Genomic DNA, 15945 nt, shown 5'->3' with positions numbered 1-15945 from the left:
CTTAATCTGGTTCTTTTCAGTCTCAGATTTTGGTATAAGTGTAATATACGCTTCTTTCCACGATTCAGGTGCCTTCTTCCCCTCTAATATTTCGTTGCAGACTTCCTTAAGCGGTTGAATCAACCAGTCCTTCAAAGCTTTGTAATATCTGGAAGTCAAACCATCTGGTCCTGGAGATTTTCCCACTTTCATATTTTGTCCCACTTTCATTAATTATTAATTCATTAATTAACATATACAATAAAACAAAGGCGTAACGATTAAAAGTTTAAGATATTTGAAATAAAATAAAATTGCAAAGCAAAGTCAACAAGTACTTTGCTCCTACCATATGAGGTTTTGCGAGAATGAGAGGAGATGCCTCCAGAGACTGATCTGAAATGGCTTTGTTAGTTTGAAGATGTTTAATAGTGGAAAACAGGTTTGGGGTGAAAGAAAATGAAATGCAGAAGGATTTAAAAAAATCAAAGGCATACTGTTTAGAAGAATGCTGGTATAAAATGTTTTAACTTTGCAGGAGTTCCAGTAAACATTATGAAGGAATCGCTTGGTGAAGAGCTTTTCAAAATATGCTATGAAGAAGATGAACATATCCTTGGGGTTGTCGGGGGATCCCTCAAAGACTTCTTGAACAGTTTCAGTACTCTTCTGAAGCAGAGTGCTCACTGCCACGAAGCAGAAAAAAAGGGTAGACTTGAAGAGGTCTCAATACTGTGCTTGGAAAAGGACCCAGATTTCTTAAACGTGTACTATTTCTTTCCCAAGAAAACAACCAGCCTCATCCTGTCTGGCATTATCAAAGCAGCGGCTCACATTTTGTATGAAACAGAGGTTGAAGTGACGGTGATGCCCCCTTGCTTCTGCAAAGATAGCGCTGAGTTTATTAACCAGCCATATCTGTTGTACTCTGTGCAAGTCAAAAGTGCAAAGCCATCTTTATCTCCCTGTAAACCTCAGTCTTCTCTTGTGATTCCTGCTTCCATGTTCTGCAAGACTTTCCCATTTCATTGCATGTTTGACAAGGATATGGCTATTCTGCAAGTTGGCAATGGTATAAGGAGACTGTTGAGCAGGAGAGAATTTCAAGCAAAGCCAAACTTTGATGAGTGGTTCGAAATCCTGGCCCCTAAAATAAACTCCACGTTTAGTGGGATCATGACAATGCTAAACATGCAGTTTACTATAAGAGTGAGACGAGGGGACAGCGCTCTTAAAAGGTCAACAGGGGTAAGAACAGGTTTATCATATTTATATTTCTTATTTCTTCATCCCATCTCTAATTCAAGTGTGCAAATGCAATAGTAGCTTTGGAAGTATTACACAAGGCAATGAGTGAATAACTATGAATGACTCCTCCTCCCATTTTGGGGGGCTTTGACATCGGGAATTTTGAATCTGAAGCTTCTCCTCATGTAAGTTTCTTTTCATGGCAAAAGCGCAAAAGTGAAAGCATAAAAAATTCTTGCATTTATTTGTTAATGCTTCCATTAAGAATGGAATGCTTGTTTGAAGTAAGCTATTCTCCACTTGTTACATTTATTTTGGGGTCATTCCACTTTGGACTGCAGGTGAAGGGAATGCATGTTTTAACATTACCTCATGAGGAAAAGACCCTACTCATGGAAAACAAGCATCTCAGGGAGAAAGCTAGGTTAAAACTCCACCTCAAGATATATTTCAATAAGGAGGTTTTTTAAAAGCAAACCATCACAGGAGAGCATTTAAACGTGTTGGCCCTTGCCAGAAAATCTGTAGGATAGCCTGTAAGCTGCATCCAGACCCTACTCTGAGTTTTCTAGCTCTTATTGACCCCTATTTGTGCATGTGAGGTGCCTCTCCTTACCAAATTACCCAGTGGGAAAAATAGTTGTTAAGTTTCCACCTAGTAGAGGGACAGCCCCTATTTATCTAAAGCTCTTCAGAGGTGTGAGATTTGTGATTTTATAATAATCATTGAGCTTCTAACCCAAAGCAGGTTGTCTGGAGAGAGTTTGGTACTATGGCTTAATAACTTGGCTATCACTGCATTAGTAAATTTCCATAATGCTCCAGAAGTCTCACATCACCTCATCTTTCTCTCATTGTTTCAGGTTATGGACCTTAAAGGACAGATGATCTACATCTTTGAGTCCAGTACCATCTTGTTTTTGGGATCCCCCTGTGTGGATAGACTAGAAGACTTTACAGGACGTGGCCTCTATCTTTCAGATATTCCGATTCATAATGCACTTAGGGATGTTGTTTTAATAGGAGAACAAGCCCGAGCTCAAGATGGGCTGAAGAAAAGGCTAGGAAAACTTAAGGCTACTCTTGAGCAGGCACACCAAGCCCTTGAAGAGGAGAAAAAGAAGACAGTAGATCTTCTGTGCTCTATTTTCCCTGGAGAGGTTGCACAGCAGCTGTGGCAAGGACAAGTTGTACAGGCCAAGAAATTTAATAATGTGACAATGCTTTTTTCTGACATCGTAGGGTTCACTGCTATCTGTTCCCAGTGTTCACCTATGCAGGTTATCACAATGCTCAACGAGCTCTACACTCTCTTTGATTACCAGTGTGGAGAGCTGGATGTCTATAAGGTAGAGAATTTATTGCACCAATTTGTCCTCCTCGAGAGGGGAATCAAGCTTGTAAGGTTATTTGAGTGATATAATGCAACTTAGAGAAGATGGTGTTAATCTGGAATAAGTCATTTAACGAATTATATACCTCAGAATGCAATCCTCGGTGCATTTAGTGTGGAGTAAATCTTCTAGCTTCATTGGCACTATTTATGAGTTAATGCCTCCAGGACTGATGATAGAACCTCATGGATGGTGGATGAAAGATAAATATTTTGACATTTTTGTCATAATGAAACACCACAGTAAACCAGGTTTTACAGCTCAAAATAATCTGCTCCAGCAGCTGGCAAGTTGCATCATGCAATTAGCACATCAGAACTCAAGTTCATGTGAATCTCAAGTGGGTGGGTGCACTTTGGAGGGGACAGAGTTATGGACAACCCTTCCAAGTGTGTTCTGTGTTTTCTTCATGTGATTTTACTTGTGTTCTAAGTTATTTATTTTAATGTTCAGGTAGAAACCATTGGAGATGCATACTGTGTGGCTGGAGGCTTACACAAGGAAAGTGAGACCCATGCTATTCAGATTGCATTGATGGCTTTGAAAATGATGGAGCTGTCCAATGAAGTGATGTCTCCACATGGAGAGCTCATCAAGGTCAGCATGTTATCTCAAATTCACTAAACTACTGATATTTTAAATACTAGCTGTTCCTTATTTTCATTTTTTAGTGAAGTATTACCTGAAATGCTTTTCTTTCACAATGATTTAATTTACCTCATGACCAATGCTCTAAATTCATTTGTGCTTTTCTGTGCAGAATTGGGACCAAACCAGGTGTGATGTGAAAGATCCATGATCAAACCAACTGTATTTTAGAATTTGTTTCATAGTATTTGTATGGTGGGAGGTGTTCTTTTGAGGACTGGAGAAGGTGGTTTTAACCCTTCCCTCATGCTGCTTTCCCACAAAAGTTTCTATTTGCCCCACAAATACTTGATTTTGCGGTGGTGACACCTTTGATACTGGCTTAGCTGATGTGTTGCCACTGGATGTTCAGTCACTCAGAGTACAAAGCAGTTTGAAATCCAGATTCTGTGGAGAAAGAGAAAGCCGCTTCCAGACTGTCATTATTTTGGGTGGTGGGATTCAAGCACATAACAGCAAATTCAGGTTGTGCAATTAAAGTGGATTTTTCCTCTTGTGCAGCACTTTCTCCCTCAAATTTACGTTTTCTGGCAAGGAGAAATGATGGAGAAACGCATTGGAAGGTTAGGAAACGATGTTTGATTCAACATTGTATAACCTCCCTGTAGACAAACAAGAATGAATTCTAATGGACAGTGAATACTGTATTATTACCTGTTTGGCTAGAAGGAAACCATCACACAGGGTCAGACTGAGGACAAGGAATAGTCCTAGGATGTGGGGAAGTTATGACATAGATTGCCCAAAACCAAGGGGGCTGAAGAAAATGAAAAAGAGCAGAGTAAGAAATGAAGCAAGACAGGAAGTTGAAGGAATGATAGGTGGCTTGGGAAAAGGGCAGGGGAGATGGAACTGAGAGAAGAAGAGGATAAGCAGCCTGAAGGAAATTATGGCTGGGGGACCACAGTGCTTCAAGTCACTGTTTAAAGTCAACTGCTTAAAGCTGTTGGCTACCTCTGTCCAAAAGGACTGGTAAGGTCAGGGGGCAGGGTTGCTAAAGAAAGTCAGTCCAAGGTGTGGAGTTCATAGGAGTTATTCCAGCTGCCGTTTCTATGGAAGCATTATCACCTTTTAGAGAGGTTCTAAAACCTTTTAGAGAGTAATGAGAGCCCCAAAGGGGCAAAGGACTGAGTTTTAAATATTGATCTGAACTGTACACCACTTTCTTTGGCTGCAAGATTCTACAGAAAAGATAAATATGCCTTGGCAGGGGAAAAAAATTATGTTTGGAAGATTTATTTTCAGCCCAGGCAGCATGTGAACATGAATCACCAAGTGGACATTAATAAAAATCAGGAGAGCACTGCTGGTGTGCTAAGCTCATCTTGCAGTCACTGTTCTTGCCTTCCAGTACAGTTACCAATGGCCTTTCTCACAAAGACACTTTGTCTAGCCAGAATCTCAGGGCTATCTTTCTTCCCAGACTGCTAGAATTAATCTCCTTTTCCACTTGAGTTTCCACTGGTGTCTCATCAGCCCTCACAGACCTGATCCTAGGCTGACATCCCCTCTACTTTTCTGTCTCTTCCTCTGTTTTATCTCCTTTTCCCAGCAGGGCAGTTTCCCACCCTGAGGCTGCATTCACAGTTTATTCCATGTCCTTGATGCTTTCCTAATGGTGAGATTTCAGACAACCTAAGAGCCACTTCCAGAACTATAGTGGAATATAGTGAACTATAGTCGAATACAGCACATGTTTAGCATTCATGTCCATCTTTTTTACAAATGGGTTTCTTCTGGAAGCAAATTACATGGAAGTGTGCACTAAACTTGTACTGTATTCCACTATAGTTCCACAATGCAACCTAGCAGTACATGTCATAGATAGTGCTATTGGGAAATGTAGCCCTTAGACTCCACAGTCCTATTCCATAATGTTAGATTTCCCCAAAAAGGGACTAGTGTGTTATCTATCCCTAGCAGCTGGCATATGGGCTTAGCTCTTGGACCTTATCAGTTGAGGTTGTTTACACTTAATGTTTTCAACACACTTAATAATAGTTAACTCTTACAATATTTGACCCTTGCTGTGTAATTGTATTCTATCTCAAAAGCTATCTCAAAAGCAAACTACTAATATCCTAAATTGAGTTTTCATTACTGTTAATCAGCATTCCTCTGGAAAGTCCCCTTGGTGCCCATAACACCACTTTAATGTCACTATGGATAGCTCAGTTGGGAGAGTATGAGACTCTTAATCTCAGGATCGTGGGTTCGAGTGACACGTTGGGCAAAAGATTCCTGCATTGCAGGCAGTTGGAGCAGATGGTTCTCATGGTTCCAACTCTACAACTCTACAATTTTATTATTTATCCCTTGCTTTCTTGTGGCCTATAAGTATGAAGCATCTGCTAGTTTTAGGCATAGCATGAAGAAAAGCAGTCCGTGCCTCATGAGATATTGTACCTTGCAACTCAGCAAATACTAAATTGGTTGTGGTTTCACTATAATATGGGAGGCACTTGGCTTTGCCAGTTCTCTAAAATTCCAAAGGCACCGACCCCTCCAATTCCTGGGTAACACCTGCCTTCTGTTTTCTGGGCTTGATCACTTCACTAGCAGGTGGATGGATCCTAGTTGAGAGAAACATTTACATATTTATCTGTTGATTCCAGGCTGCTAGGAACTGGAAAACACGTATGCATCGCAGAGTATTTTGTTTGATTATATTAGTAAAAGTTTGAACTGTGATTTGAATATGCTTCCATCAGTCAATGCAGGCGTTTTCTTGATCCTTTGGGTTTGTGTAAGAACTTTCAAGTGATTGCCAACACCAGCCTGTAAATTAGGAGACTATTCCTTGAACAGTAATGGTATTCTGATTGCAGCTTTGTACATAATTTCTGCTATGCAATATGCCCTTGTTTATGAACAAACTGCAAAGAGAAGACAGTGTGCATGTAACTCTTGAGAGGTGTTTGTTTTTGAGGATACAATATAAATAACTATTTTTTCTAGCTGTAAACAAGCAGCATGCTACAAAGTATTTTGTTGGACATGGAAGAATAAATTGGCTGCATAGTATTGATCATTTAAATGTAATTGTAGGATACAGAACAGGATTGTAAGTCATGGTAAGTGCTTGATTTGAGGGGAAGCCAAGATGATAGAACTGTTGAAATAGTCTTCAAATTTGAGAAACACGATCTCCCACAAGTTCCTAAGCTAGAGGTTAAAGGACTCATTTCTCAGAAAATGGTCCACAGAACACCAGCTCCATTTGTCCCAACAAGGTTTGCTGGAAAAGAACAAAACCAAAACTAATGTTCTGCATCAACCGTGCCTGTTGGACTACACTCAGACATTTCTGCACAAGCATGCTTTGTTTTGACTAATGGTTATGCAGAGTATCAAAAGAAGTTTTCTGTTGTTACCATCTGACTACTGCTCTTCAAATTGCACTGCTCATATTCTGGTCATAATCCACAATGATTGCAAATGAGCTAATAAAACTTACTGCGACTTTGATAGTTTGATTTTTGTCAAGTGTAACAGTCAAACAACATTATATATCTTCTTTTGTTTTCAAAAGATGCGCATAGGTCTGCATTCCGGCTCAGTCTTTGCTGGCGTCGTAGGTGTTAAAATGCCGCGGTATTGCCTATTTGGAAACAACGTAACACTTGCCAACAAGTTTGAGTCTTGCAGCGTTCCTAGGAAAATAAATGTCAGCCCAACAACCTATAGGTACAGTATTTACTATGCAAAGTTCTTATACTATGCAAGTGGTGGCTTGTTAATCACTTTCACATTTATCTGCAGCTTTCCCCCCTTTGCAAAGTACTGCGTCACATTCTATGACATGGTTCTATTGAATTAGCAAAACTGTGGGGAGAGGTTGGAAGAGACTGTTTGTATTTAGATTTTGTGCTTGTTGGCTTTGTGCAATGCTCAGCAAAAGAACCACTGTCAGGAATGGACAAACCTGAATGTTATGGAAGGTTGAATAAAATGATCAAAGAGTGATGTATTTTAATTTCGTATTGTATGCTTTTTGCATTTTCCTTTTAAATTGTAAGTCACTTTGAGACTTTTTTTTTTTGCTGTAACCAACAAGCAAAACAATAACAAATAATAGAGTCTTATTACCTATTATTTACTGCATTTATTAACAATTGTATGATTTGCAGTACAATAAAAACTTACATAAAACAATTCCAGATACAAGAATAGTTAAACAATTGCACATACGTAAACCTAGCACATTTGAAAAGGTAAGCAGGTTCAGTTATGATTTCAAATTGGATGGGGAACCATGTGGTTGAGATTCCTGCTTTGCAGGGGGTTGGACTAGATGACCCTCTTTTGGTCCCTTCCAATTCTGTTATTCTATGAAAAACATTGTTTAAAAAAAGCGTATACAACAATTAAAAACAAGCAGATACCCTTTGATTCCAGTAAAAACTTGTTTGGATGGGAAGCCTATATGACCTAGCAATTTGTGTTGATGGCAGATACAGCACACCATCGTGCATAGAAAATTAGGGATCACAGCACAATGTGATCCATAATGAAGTGAAGTAAGACGTTATGTCACTTGCATTGATACCACCAATGCAGTAGTTTAATACATGCATAAAGCTTTGCTGTGCAGAGTTCACTTGTCCTCGGGCTTTCATTCTCTTCAATATCAGAGACAGTTATATGCATATATTAGAAACGTGAGAAGAAATTCTCCAGATCTTTGCATTGCAGTGGTTAGTTCAGAGTGAAACTGTCACCCTCCCATGCAAAAAAGCAACAAATATGAATTTGTTTTGATAATATTGATCACCATTATTTAAAGGTTACATGTATATTATATTTAACCGCATTTCAATTTTTCTTGCAGGTTACTAAAAGATTATCCAGGATTTGTATTTACTCCTCGTTCAAGGCAGGAACTTCCTCCCAACTTTCCAAGTGATATTCCCGGGATCTGTTACTTTCTTGATGCTTACCTTCAAGGAACAAATTCAAAGCCCTGGTTTCAAAAGAAAGACGCTGAAGATGGAAAAGCAAATTTCTTGGGGACACCAACAGGAGTAGACTAAGCTGTGCTTTCTTGCATTTCCAGGATGAGTTCTGTATGAACTGAACATTCAAAAAAAGGAAACATGACAGCACTTTAGCTTGTTAACACCTGAAAGCCAGTATTAAAATTACCAAAAAAAAAAAAGGGGGATATTACATACTACTTTTAATTTTTATTTTATGTAAAAATATATTAAGTCAGTGGCAGTTTGGAAGGGTGAGAAGCAGGAGCGGCCCATATTAGTGACACCTCATGTAACAATGAAAGGGGGAAAGCCCAGGCACCTAATATTTCTTTTCCTCTTGCAAACAGCTGCTTTACCAAGGTGAGTCTGATAAGGGCCCCCTCCTTCCCTAAAGTATGTGCTTGACACTTCTCTTGACTTCCCAGTCTTTAGGAATCACTTCTGGAGGGACAGCATTCAAAACAAGCAGAACTGAGCTGCTTGCTATATGAACAGCATAACATGTAGCACTGCTCTTTCTTGAAATATACAGTGGACGTTCGAGTTGCGAACGTAATCCGTGCAGGAGGCACGTTCGCAACCTGCAGTGCTGCGTCTGCGCATGCACGGGTCACGATTCGGTGCTTCTGCGCATGTGCAAAGCACGATTTAGTGCTTTTGTGCATGCACGAGTGCCGAAACCCGGAAGTAACCCGTTCTAGTACTTCCGGGTTTGGCGCAGTGCTCAACCGAAATTGCGTAACCTGAAGTGTCTGTAACCTGAGGTACCACTGTATTCGGGTTACATAGAGTTGCTTAACCAAGTTGTACCAACTAGTGGTGGGTGGGGAGGTGTTTCTCACCAGGCTTCTCAACACCCAAGTGCCACTGCTGGCACCAAGAAGGATGGGGGAATGGCAAAGTAGGCAGGGAGTGTGGTGCATGCCTGGAAGAACCAATTCAATGCTTCCATCGCCATGTCTGCACCACACCAAGCTCTCTACCACCTCATCTCTTTCTTGGTAACTAACAGTGATGCTTGGCATTGGAAAGCCAGGTGAGCAATGCCACATTGGCCACTGCTAGTTTTAAACATGAACATGGAATACATGGCAAAGAGAATGCCTACCTAGTTGCAAGTGGAATTGGTGTCTAGCCTCTCATCCTCATTCTGCCTAGGGGGCCTCACAGATGCTACAGTACCACCTAAGGAGTAGCCTGGAATGACACTATAGGCCACCATTCATTTGATGGGGAGAAGGCTGTTTGGTTCATGAATGGGGGAAGTGAAAACATGTTCAATCTCAGTTACTGCACACTGCAAGCGATGCAGTGTACCTTTTCTTAGTTTCCATTTACAGCCCATTATTACTATAGTAGTATTTTTACATGTATAGCAGAAACAAAGTTGACATTCAAGTAGCCCCATTACAGTATTTTAAATGAATCTGAACTATTCCTAATCTTAATTCTTCCAGCACCATACCTCAATGTGCTTTTTGTTATGCGGTGGATTTTCACACGGTAGCTCAGAATGCATTTGTAGTGCACGGCCTTCACGTTGCATGCATACAGAATGCGCTACAGATCTGGACCTAGGCCCCATGTGTACACTGTGATACTTTATGCATTCGCACTGACACCAAAAATGGCTTGGCTGGATTTTTTTTTCTGCCTTTGCATCCTTCAGTCCTGGCAATTAACAAAGAGAGTAAAATTCTTGTCAGGATGGTAAAATACTGACCAATTCTGAAACTAAGCTAGGAGGAATTTTTTCCTTTTAGGAACCATTTTTCTGCCACACTCTGGGTCCAAGCAAGTCTATGTAGTAAGATCTCCTTCCTCTGTCCTTCTCTCCCTCCATCTCAGACTTGTAACTGTTCCTCTTCATTTGTACAACTCCCTGAAATTATTCTTGACATACCTGTCTGGAAATGGAATTTCTTCTTTCTCAAACTTACTGCTCTGACTTCTGTACTTCCTACAGTTTCCTATTTCTTATCTCATGTGATATAAGAAGTATGTGTCATCATGAATATGTGTCATCAAAAGAATTAGGAAAGAGAGGAAGCATAACATGATGGCACAACCTCAATTTTTGATTAAGAGTTTCATGCTCTTTTACCAGCTGAGAAATGTATAATATAGCCAAAGTGTCCTAAAATATGGGACATCCTTTTTCACTGCATTGCTGCATCATTTTAAGTAAAACTCTGTTCAGTATTAACCATTTCCTGAAAGGCACAGGTTAATCAGATATTAAAAGGCCAAGCATTTCACTTAGACTGCAATCCTATGCACACATACCTGCAAGTCCCTTTGAAGTTAATGGGACTTAATTTTGAGTAGGCCTACATTTGATTGCTCTTGCATATATGGTTATCAGCTGTTTTCAGTGCTAGTATACAGATATGTCACTTACTGCTTCCTGAACTTCTTTCACTGTCAATAAATTATACCAATGTGTGTGTATATGTGTGTGTGATTATAATCAAATGCTAAAACCTCTGTAATCAAACTTATAAATCTGATTTCAAGGGGAACAAATCTCCCTTGTTATGTATTATAGCAATAAATGTTTTCTTTTCATTGCTATTTAAGTTTATATTAAAGTGTAAAGTAAACTATTCCACAGTATCGACCATTTCTAAACAGATTGCATTGCATTCATTACAGAAGTGTGAGGTTGTGTGTGTGTGTGTGCATGTGTGTGTGTATATGTATATATGTGTGTGTGTGTGTGTGTGTGTGTGTGTGTGTGTATGGGTGGTATACTCATGTTTTGATATATGATGACTTCAATAAAAGGAAAAACACTTGAATAATGTACAGAACATTTTTTCCTATATGCATAAAAATGTAAGGTTGTCATCACGCTGCATAAACAGCCATGTCAACTCCAGCATAATGACAGGGTGGAAGGCAGCCTATCCAAGTTGTTTAATGGAAGGAGGGGTTTCACTATGCAATTTGGCAAACTACTCTTTGAAGTCCCCACCCCCTTTCAATGTAGCTGGAGTGAGGTTTAACAAGGGCACTTCAAAATACAACTGTCTGAAGTGGAGGGATAGGTGAGGGAATGGGTGAGGTAGTGGAGCTGGCCAAATTTGAGGGAAGGGTGGTGGTGGCAAAAGGGTTGGATGGCTTAGGTTGAGTGAAGTGAACAGGGGCAGTAGCTCCTAACTGCATAATAAATGTACAAAGAAGCCTGCCAGTCTTGTCCTAGTAAAGGTCAGTAAGGTTGAATCATAAGACAGCAAGAGCATGTAATTCAAGTTCAACCTTCTCCTTCAACTCTTTATGGATCCTGCCCAACACTTATGGAGCAGAATGGTGCTAAATTCCAGGGCTCTGGCACAGTCTGCATGAGGAAAGGTTTTCCATGTCAGGCCATGGCATATCCCTGCTAAACTCCAGTGAGAGTGATCCTACATGGGTACAGATTGTAAGTTATACTTTGCTGACGTGGAAAATCAGTAGGTGAACCCACAGCATGATAAAAATGTCAAAGGGGCCCTACAAGAACAGACCAAAGATCCAGTATTCTCTTTCCCAAAATGGACAACTAGATGCTTCCAGGAAGTCAACAATGAAGAAAAAGTCAGTAGCTCTCACCTAGTGTTGCTCCCTAGGATACAGTAACTAGAACATGGGGAGGCAAACTAAGGCCCGGGGCCCAGATCTGGCCCAATCGTATTCTAAATCTGGCCCGCAGACGGTCCAGGAATCAGCGTGTTCTTACATTAGTAGAATGTGTCCTTTTATTTAAAATGCATCTCTGGGTTATTTGTGGGGCATAGGAATTTGTTCATTTCCCCCCAAAAAATATAGTCTGGCCCCCCACATGGTCTGAGGGACAGTGGACCGGCCCCCTGTTGAAAAAGTTTGCTGACCCCTGAACTAGAAGCATCCTATCCCTCCATCCTGATGACTAATTGATGGTTCCACACTCCATGAATTGGTCTAAACCTTCCTTAAATTTATCTAAGCTAGTGGCCATCTTTTCATCTTGTGCCTGTGAATTCCATAAATTTAATTAATATATTCTTTGTGAAGAAGTGCTGCATTTCATCTGTCCTAAATCTACTACCAGTCCATTTTCATTGAACGACCCTGTAAGTTCGAGTGTTAGTAAATAGTAACACTTTGTGTATACAAGCATTGATGTATTAATCATTGTCTCGAGGCAATTTACATATAAAATAATTAAACACAGTTAAACACTCAAAAGTACAAAAAAGAGAGAAAGGAACATTGAAAATAAGACCAAAATTCCAACAAATGGACACTCGTGATAAAGATCCACTTATCCAAATGGGAAAGCCTGTCAGAACTAAGATGCCTTCAATTGTTTCTGGAAAGTGGATAGTGGATGTCAGTCATATTTCAATAGGAATGCTATTCCACAGAAAATGGGCAGCCCTGCTCCAAGTTCTAAGATCTTTGGAACTTGTAGAAGAAACTCCACCACCACAGTCACTCCCCCCCCCCTAAATTACTCCTCTCCCCTGCTTTGCACACACAATGCTTTAGCCTTTTCTCCTAGGGAAGATGCTCCAATCTTGGTTGCTCCTTTACAGCTCTATGCTATCTCTTTTTTGAGATGGAGCAACTAGAATTGTACATAGTATTCCAAATGTGGCTACCTCATAGATTTGCAATGCTACCGATGAAACAAGCATACAGAATTGTTTTCCTGTTGTGTACTCTAGCCATAAGATACACTGATGGCTTCTGTTGTATGTAGAACCCAATATTGTGCCCAGATGCGGGTGGTGCTGTGGGTTAAATCACAGAGCCTAGGGCTTGCCAATCAGAAGGTTGGCAATTTGAATTCCCACGACAGGGTGAGCTCCTGTTGCTTGGTCCCTGCTCCTGCCAACATGAAGTTCTAGTAGATAAATAGGTACCACTCCAGCGGGAAGGTAAACGGCATTTCCGTGCACTGCTCTAGTTTGCCAGAAGCAACTTAATCATGCTGGCCACATGACCCAGAAGCTGTATGCTGGCTCCCTTGGACAGTAAAATGAGATGAGCACCGCAACCCCAGACTCATCCGCGACTGGACCTAATGGTCAGGGGTCCCTTTACCCTTTAAGCCATAAGATACACTGCTGGCTTCTGTTGTGTGTAGAACCCAATATTGTGCCCAGATGTTGACTGTTTTTGCATGTGCATGGCCTGGCCTACATTGGTGATCCTATTTGTCTCTCCTCACAGTGGCCAGAAATAGCTGCTTTCCCACCTCATTTATTTGCATAAAAGGGCTGCAGACCTGAAACCGCTTAACTCTGGACCAGTTCCAGGTGACTGAACAGAGACTAGTCAAGTGTAAATTGTTTTGAGGGTTCAGGCTTAGAGAGGCAGGAAACGTATCTCCTTAGAGTGTGAGACTCCAAAAATAGAAACTCAGCTGCCATTTATAGTAAGGCTTACATCAGGTCACTGAATCATCTTGCATTTTATTCTCTCTCTTTTTACTTCTAACATGGAGCAGAAGGTTTTTTTTAGGGATCTTAAGTCAAAGCCTTTGATCATGACCATACTTTCAAGACTGTATTTCATTTCTAACAGTAATAGGACTGGAAAGAAATTAGATTTCAAAAAATGGTTCTGAGCCAAAGTCTTATTCTATGACTTGAGGTAAATCTATTGAAGCTAGATTTATAGAACCACAGAACTGTAGAGTTGTAAGGGACCATTAGGGTCATCTAGTCCAACCCCCTGCAATGAAGGATTTTTTGCCCAAACCCATGACCCTGAAATTAAGAATCTCATGAACTATTGACTGAGCTATCCAACTAGGATCTTTGCACTTTTGATACCAGTTTTGCACTTTTGACTTTTCTCAACGACAGTATAAGATCTCAGTAGATCTCAGAATGATTGTACTCACTGAAGGGGAAGAGCATATCCATGCCTGCTGGCCTGTTCCCATAAAATCTGTCATTGCCACCTAAACATGGGGAAGGAGGGCACATCTGTAACAGGAACATGGTCAAAATGTTCAGTTCCTTTCCTAATGATCCCTAGCATGGAATTTGCTTTTTTTCAAAACTGCCACACACTGGGTCATGTGTGCTTCCCATCAAACATTGCAGAATACTTTGGTGGTATGTCTAATCTCATGTTCCAGCATAACTGTATATTTAACCTTTAGATCCATCCTTTACATTTAAGAGAAAACATATCTCAGGCTGCTGTCTCTAGATATGGGAGGGCATTCAGAGCAGTGGATCATCTGTGTTTGCCAGAGTCATAGTTGCAGTAGTTCTGGTTGTTAGTAATGTGTTTTCCTACATGGAAATGGTGTCCATCGCATTAACAGAGTTTCCCTTGAACTGCATGGCTGGATGGTTGTTTAAAATGATGCTACTTCGTTTAGAAGGATGCCAAAGTGTGTACACACAGATGATCCATTGCTCTGACTGCCCCATCATATCCAGATGCAGTGGTTTGAGCTGTGTTTTCTCCCACAAAGGGTGGATCTGAATGTTAAATATGCAGTTGTGCTGGAACATGAGGTTAGACATACAGTCAAAGAAATAATAAACTGTGCAGGAATCTGGAATAAAATAAACAATCCTCTAAAGATATATGTCCCATGGGCTTCAGAGGTTTTGATGCTGACAGCCAAATAATCTCTTCTGCTTACACAAGCAAATGGTAATGAACCCTTACTTCTGCTAAAGTCTTCACTGCAACAAAACAGTTTTCAGAGACTTAAACTGGGAATGTTGGGTTGTGTTCTGCATACTGTAAAGATACAGTTCTTCTGCAGCTCAGATGAAAACTACTTTGCTCTACTAACTTTGTAGAGGAACATACATTGAGACAGTTCTAAAGCATCAAACTCAGCAACACTGTCCTCTTCTACCAAGGCTGTCTCCTGATGGCACTTGAACAAAGTATTATGTTTTTGTGGCTTGTAGGAGGACTATGGAATATAGGGGCTCTTGGTTCATACATCTCAATATTGTCTATACTGTCCACAGTGGCTATCCAGGATTTCAGAGAGGGGACATTACCAATTCTGCCTGGAGACACCAGGGATTGAACCTGGCTCCTTCTGCATGCAAAGCCAATACTCTACCACTGAGTTATGGCCCTTCCCCAATAAGGGAAATATATTTATGGCACATATGGATCACTGAGCTATGCACAGTTATCTTGGACACAGATACTGGACATCGTATCTTCAAGGTATTTATGTACCTTGAAGGTATGTTGAGAAAAGACTTCACAGTGGACCTTTCCTTTATTTTCTCTTTCCTCTCTTTCTATTCTTTTCTGTCTGCTGCATTTTGACCTTCTACATAGCCTGTTGCCAGCTGAAATTTCCCAGCTTACAATGTTCCTTTTCAGCCTTAGGCCCTTCTTAACTTGCAAACATCCTTAAAACCTGATCTTTGTTTGATTCGATGGCTTTTGAACACCTGCATGTTAGAAGTTCATTTGGAATGGATTCATCTTCCATCCGGTACAGATGACCAAGTTGAGATGTCTGAATAGAAGAGTAATTGACTTGGCAATAGTGCTTTCTCAAGCATTTCAGCAGCGACTATTTTGGCTTCTCCTTTAATATGCCGGATATGCTGAAGGCAGTCTGTTTAGAAGGTGTTGCATGATCTGTGATCAGTTCCAGGTTCTCCTGAATTAAAGACTGCTCTGATGATACAATTCACTATTATTATTGAATTATTAATCACCTTCTAAAG

The 15945-nt window shown here is 40.4% G+C and overlaps 1 protein-coding gene across 1 annotated transcript in view; it reads left to right on the top strand.

Annotated features, from left to right (window-relative positions):
• GUCY1A1 (guanylate cyclase 1 soluble subunit alpha 1) overlaps positions 1-8829 on the top strand; it is a 35256-nt gene extending 26427 nt beyond the window's left edge. Inside the window, exons 5-9 of the mRNA XM_053403029.1 lie at positions 518-1227; positions 2091-2576; positions 3075-3218; positions 6802-6956; positions 8101-8829. Coding sequence (XP_053259004.1) covers positions 518-1227; positions 2091-2576; positions 3075-3218; positions 6802-6956; positions 8101-8302 — 1697 coding nt within the window. The 3' untranslated portion in view covers positions 8303-8829. The remainder of the gene's footprint in view (positions 1-517; positions 1228-2090; positions 2577-3074; positions 3219-6801; positions 6957-8100) is intronic.
• The last annotated feature ends 7116 nt before the right edge of the window (positions 8830-15945 follow it).

This window comes from Podarcis raffonei, chromosome 9 (genome assembly GCF_027172205.1).
Source record: "Podarcis raffonei isolate rPodRaf1 chromosome 9, rPodRaf1.pri, whole genome shotgun sequence".
Classification (NCBI taxonomy): Eukaryota; Metazoa; Chordata; class Lepidosauria; order Squamata; family Lacertidae; genus Podarcis; species Podarcis raffonei.
The sequence above is the reverse complement of the archived record's forward strand: the minus strand, read 5'-3'. Positions and strand labels throughout refer to the sequence as shown.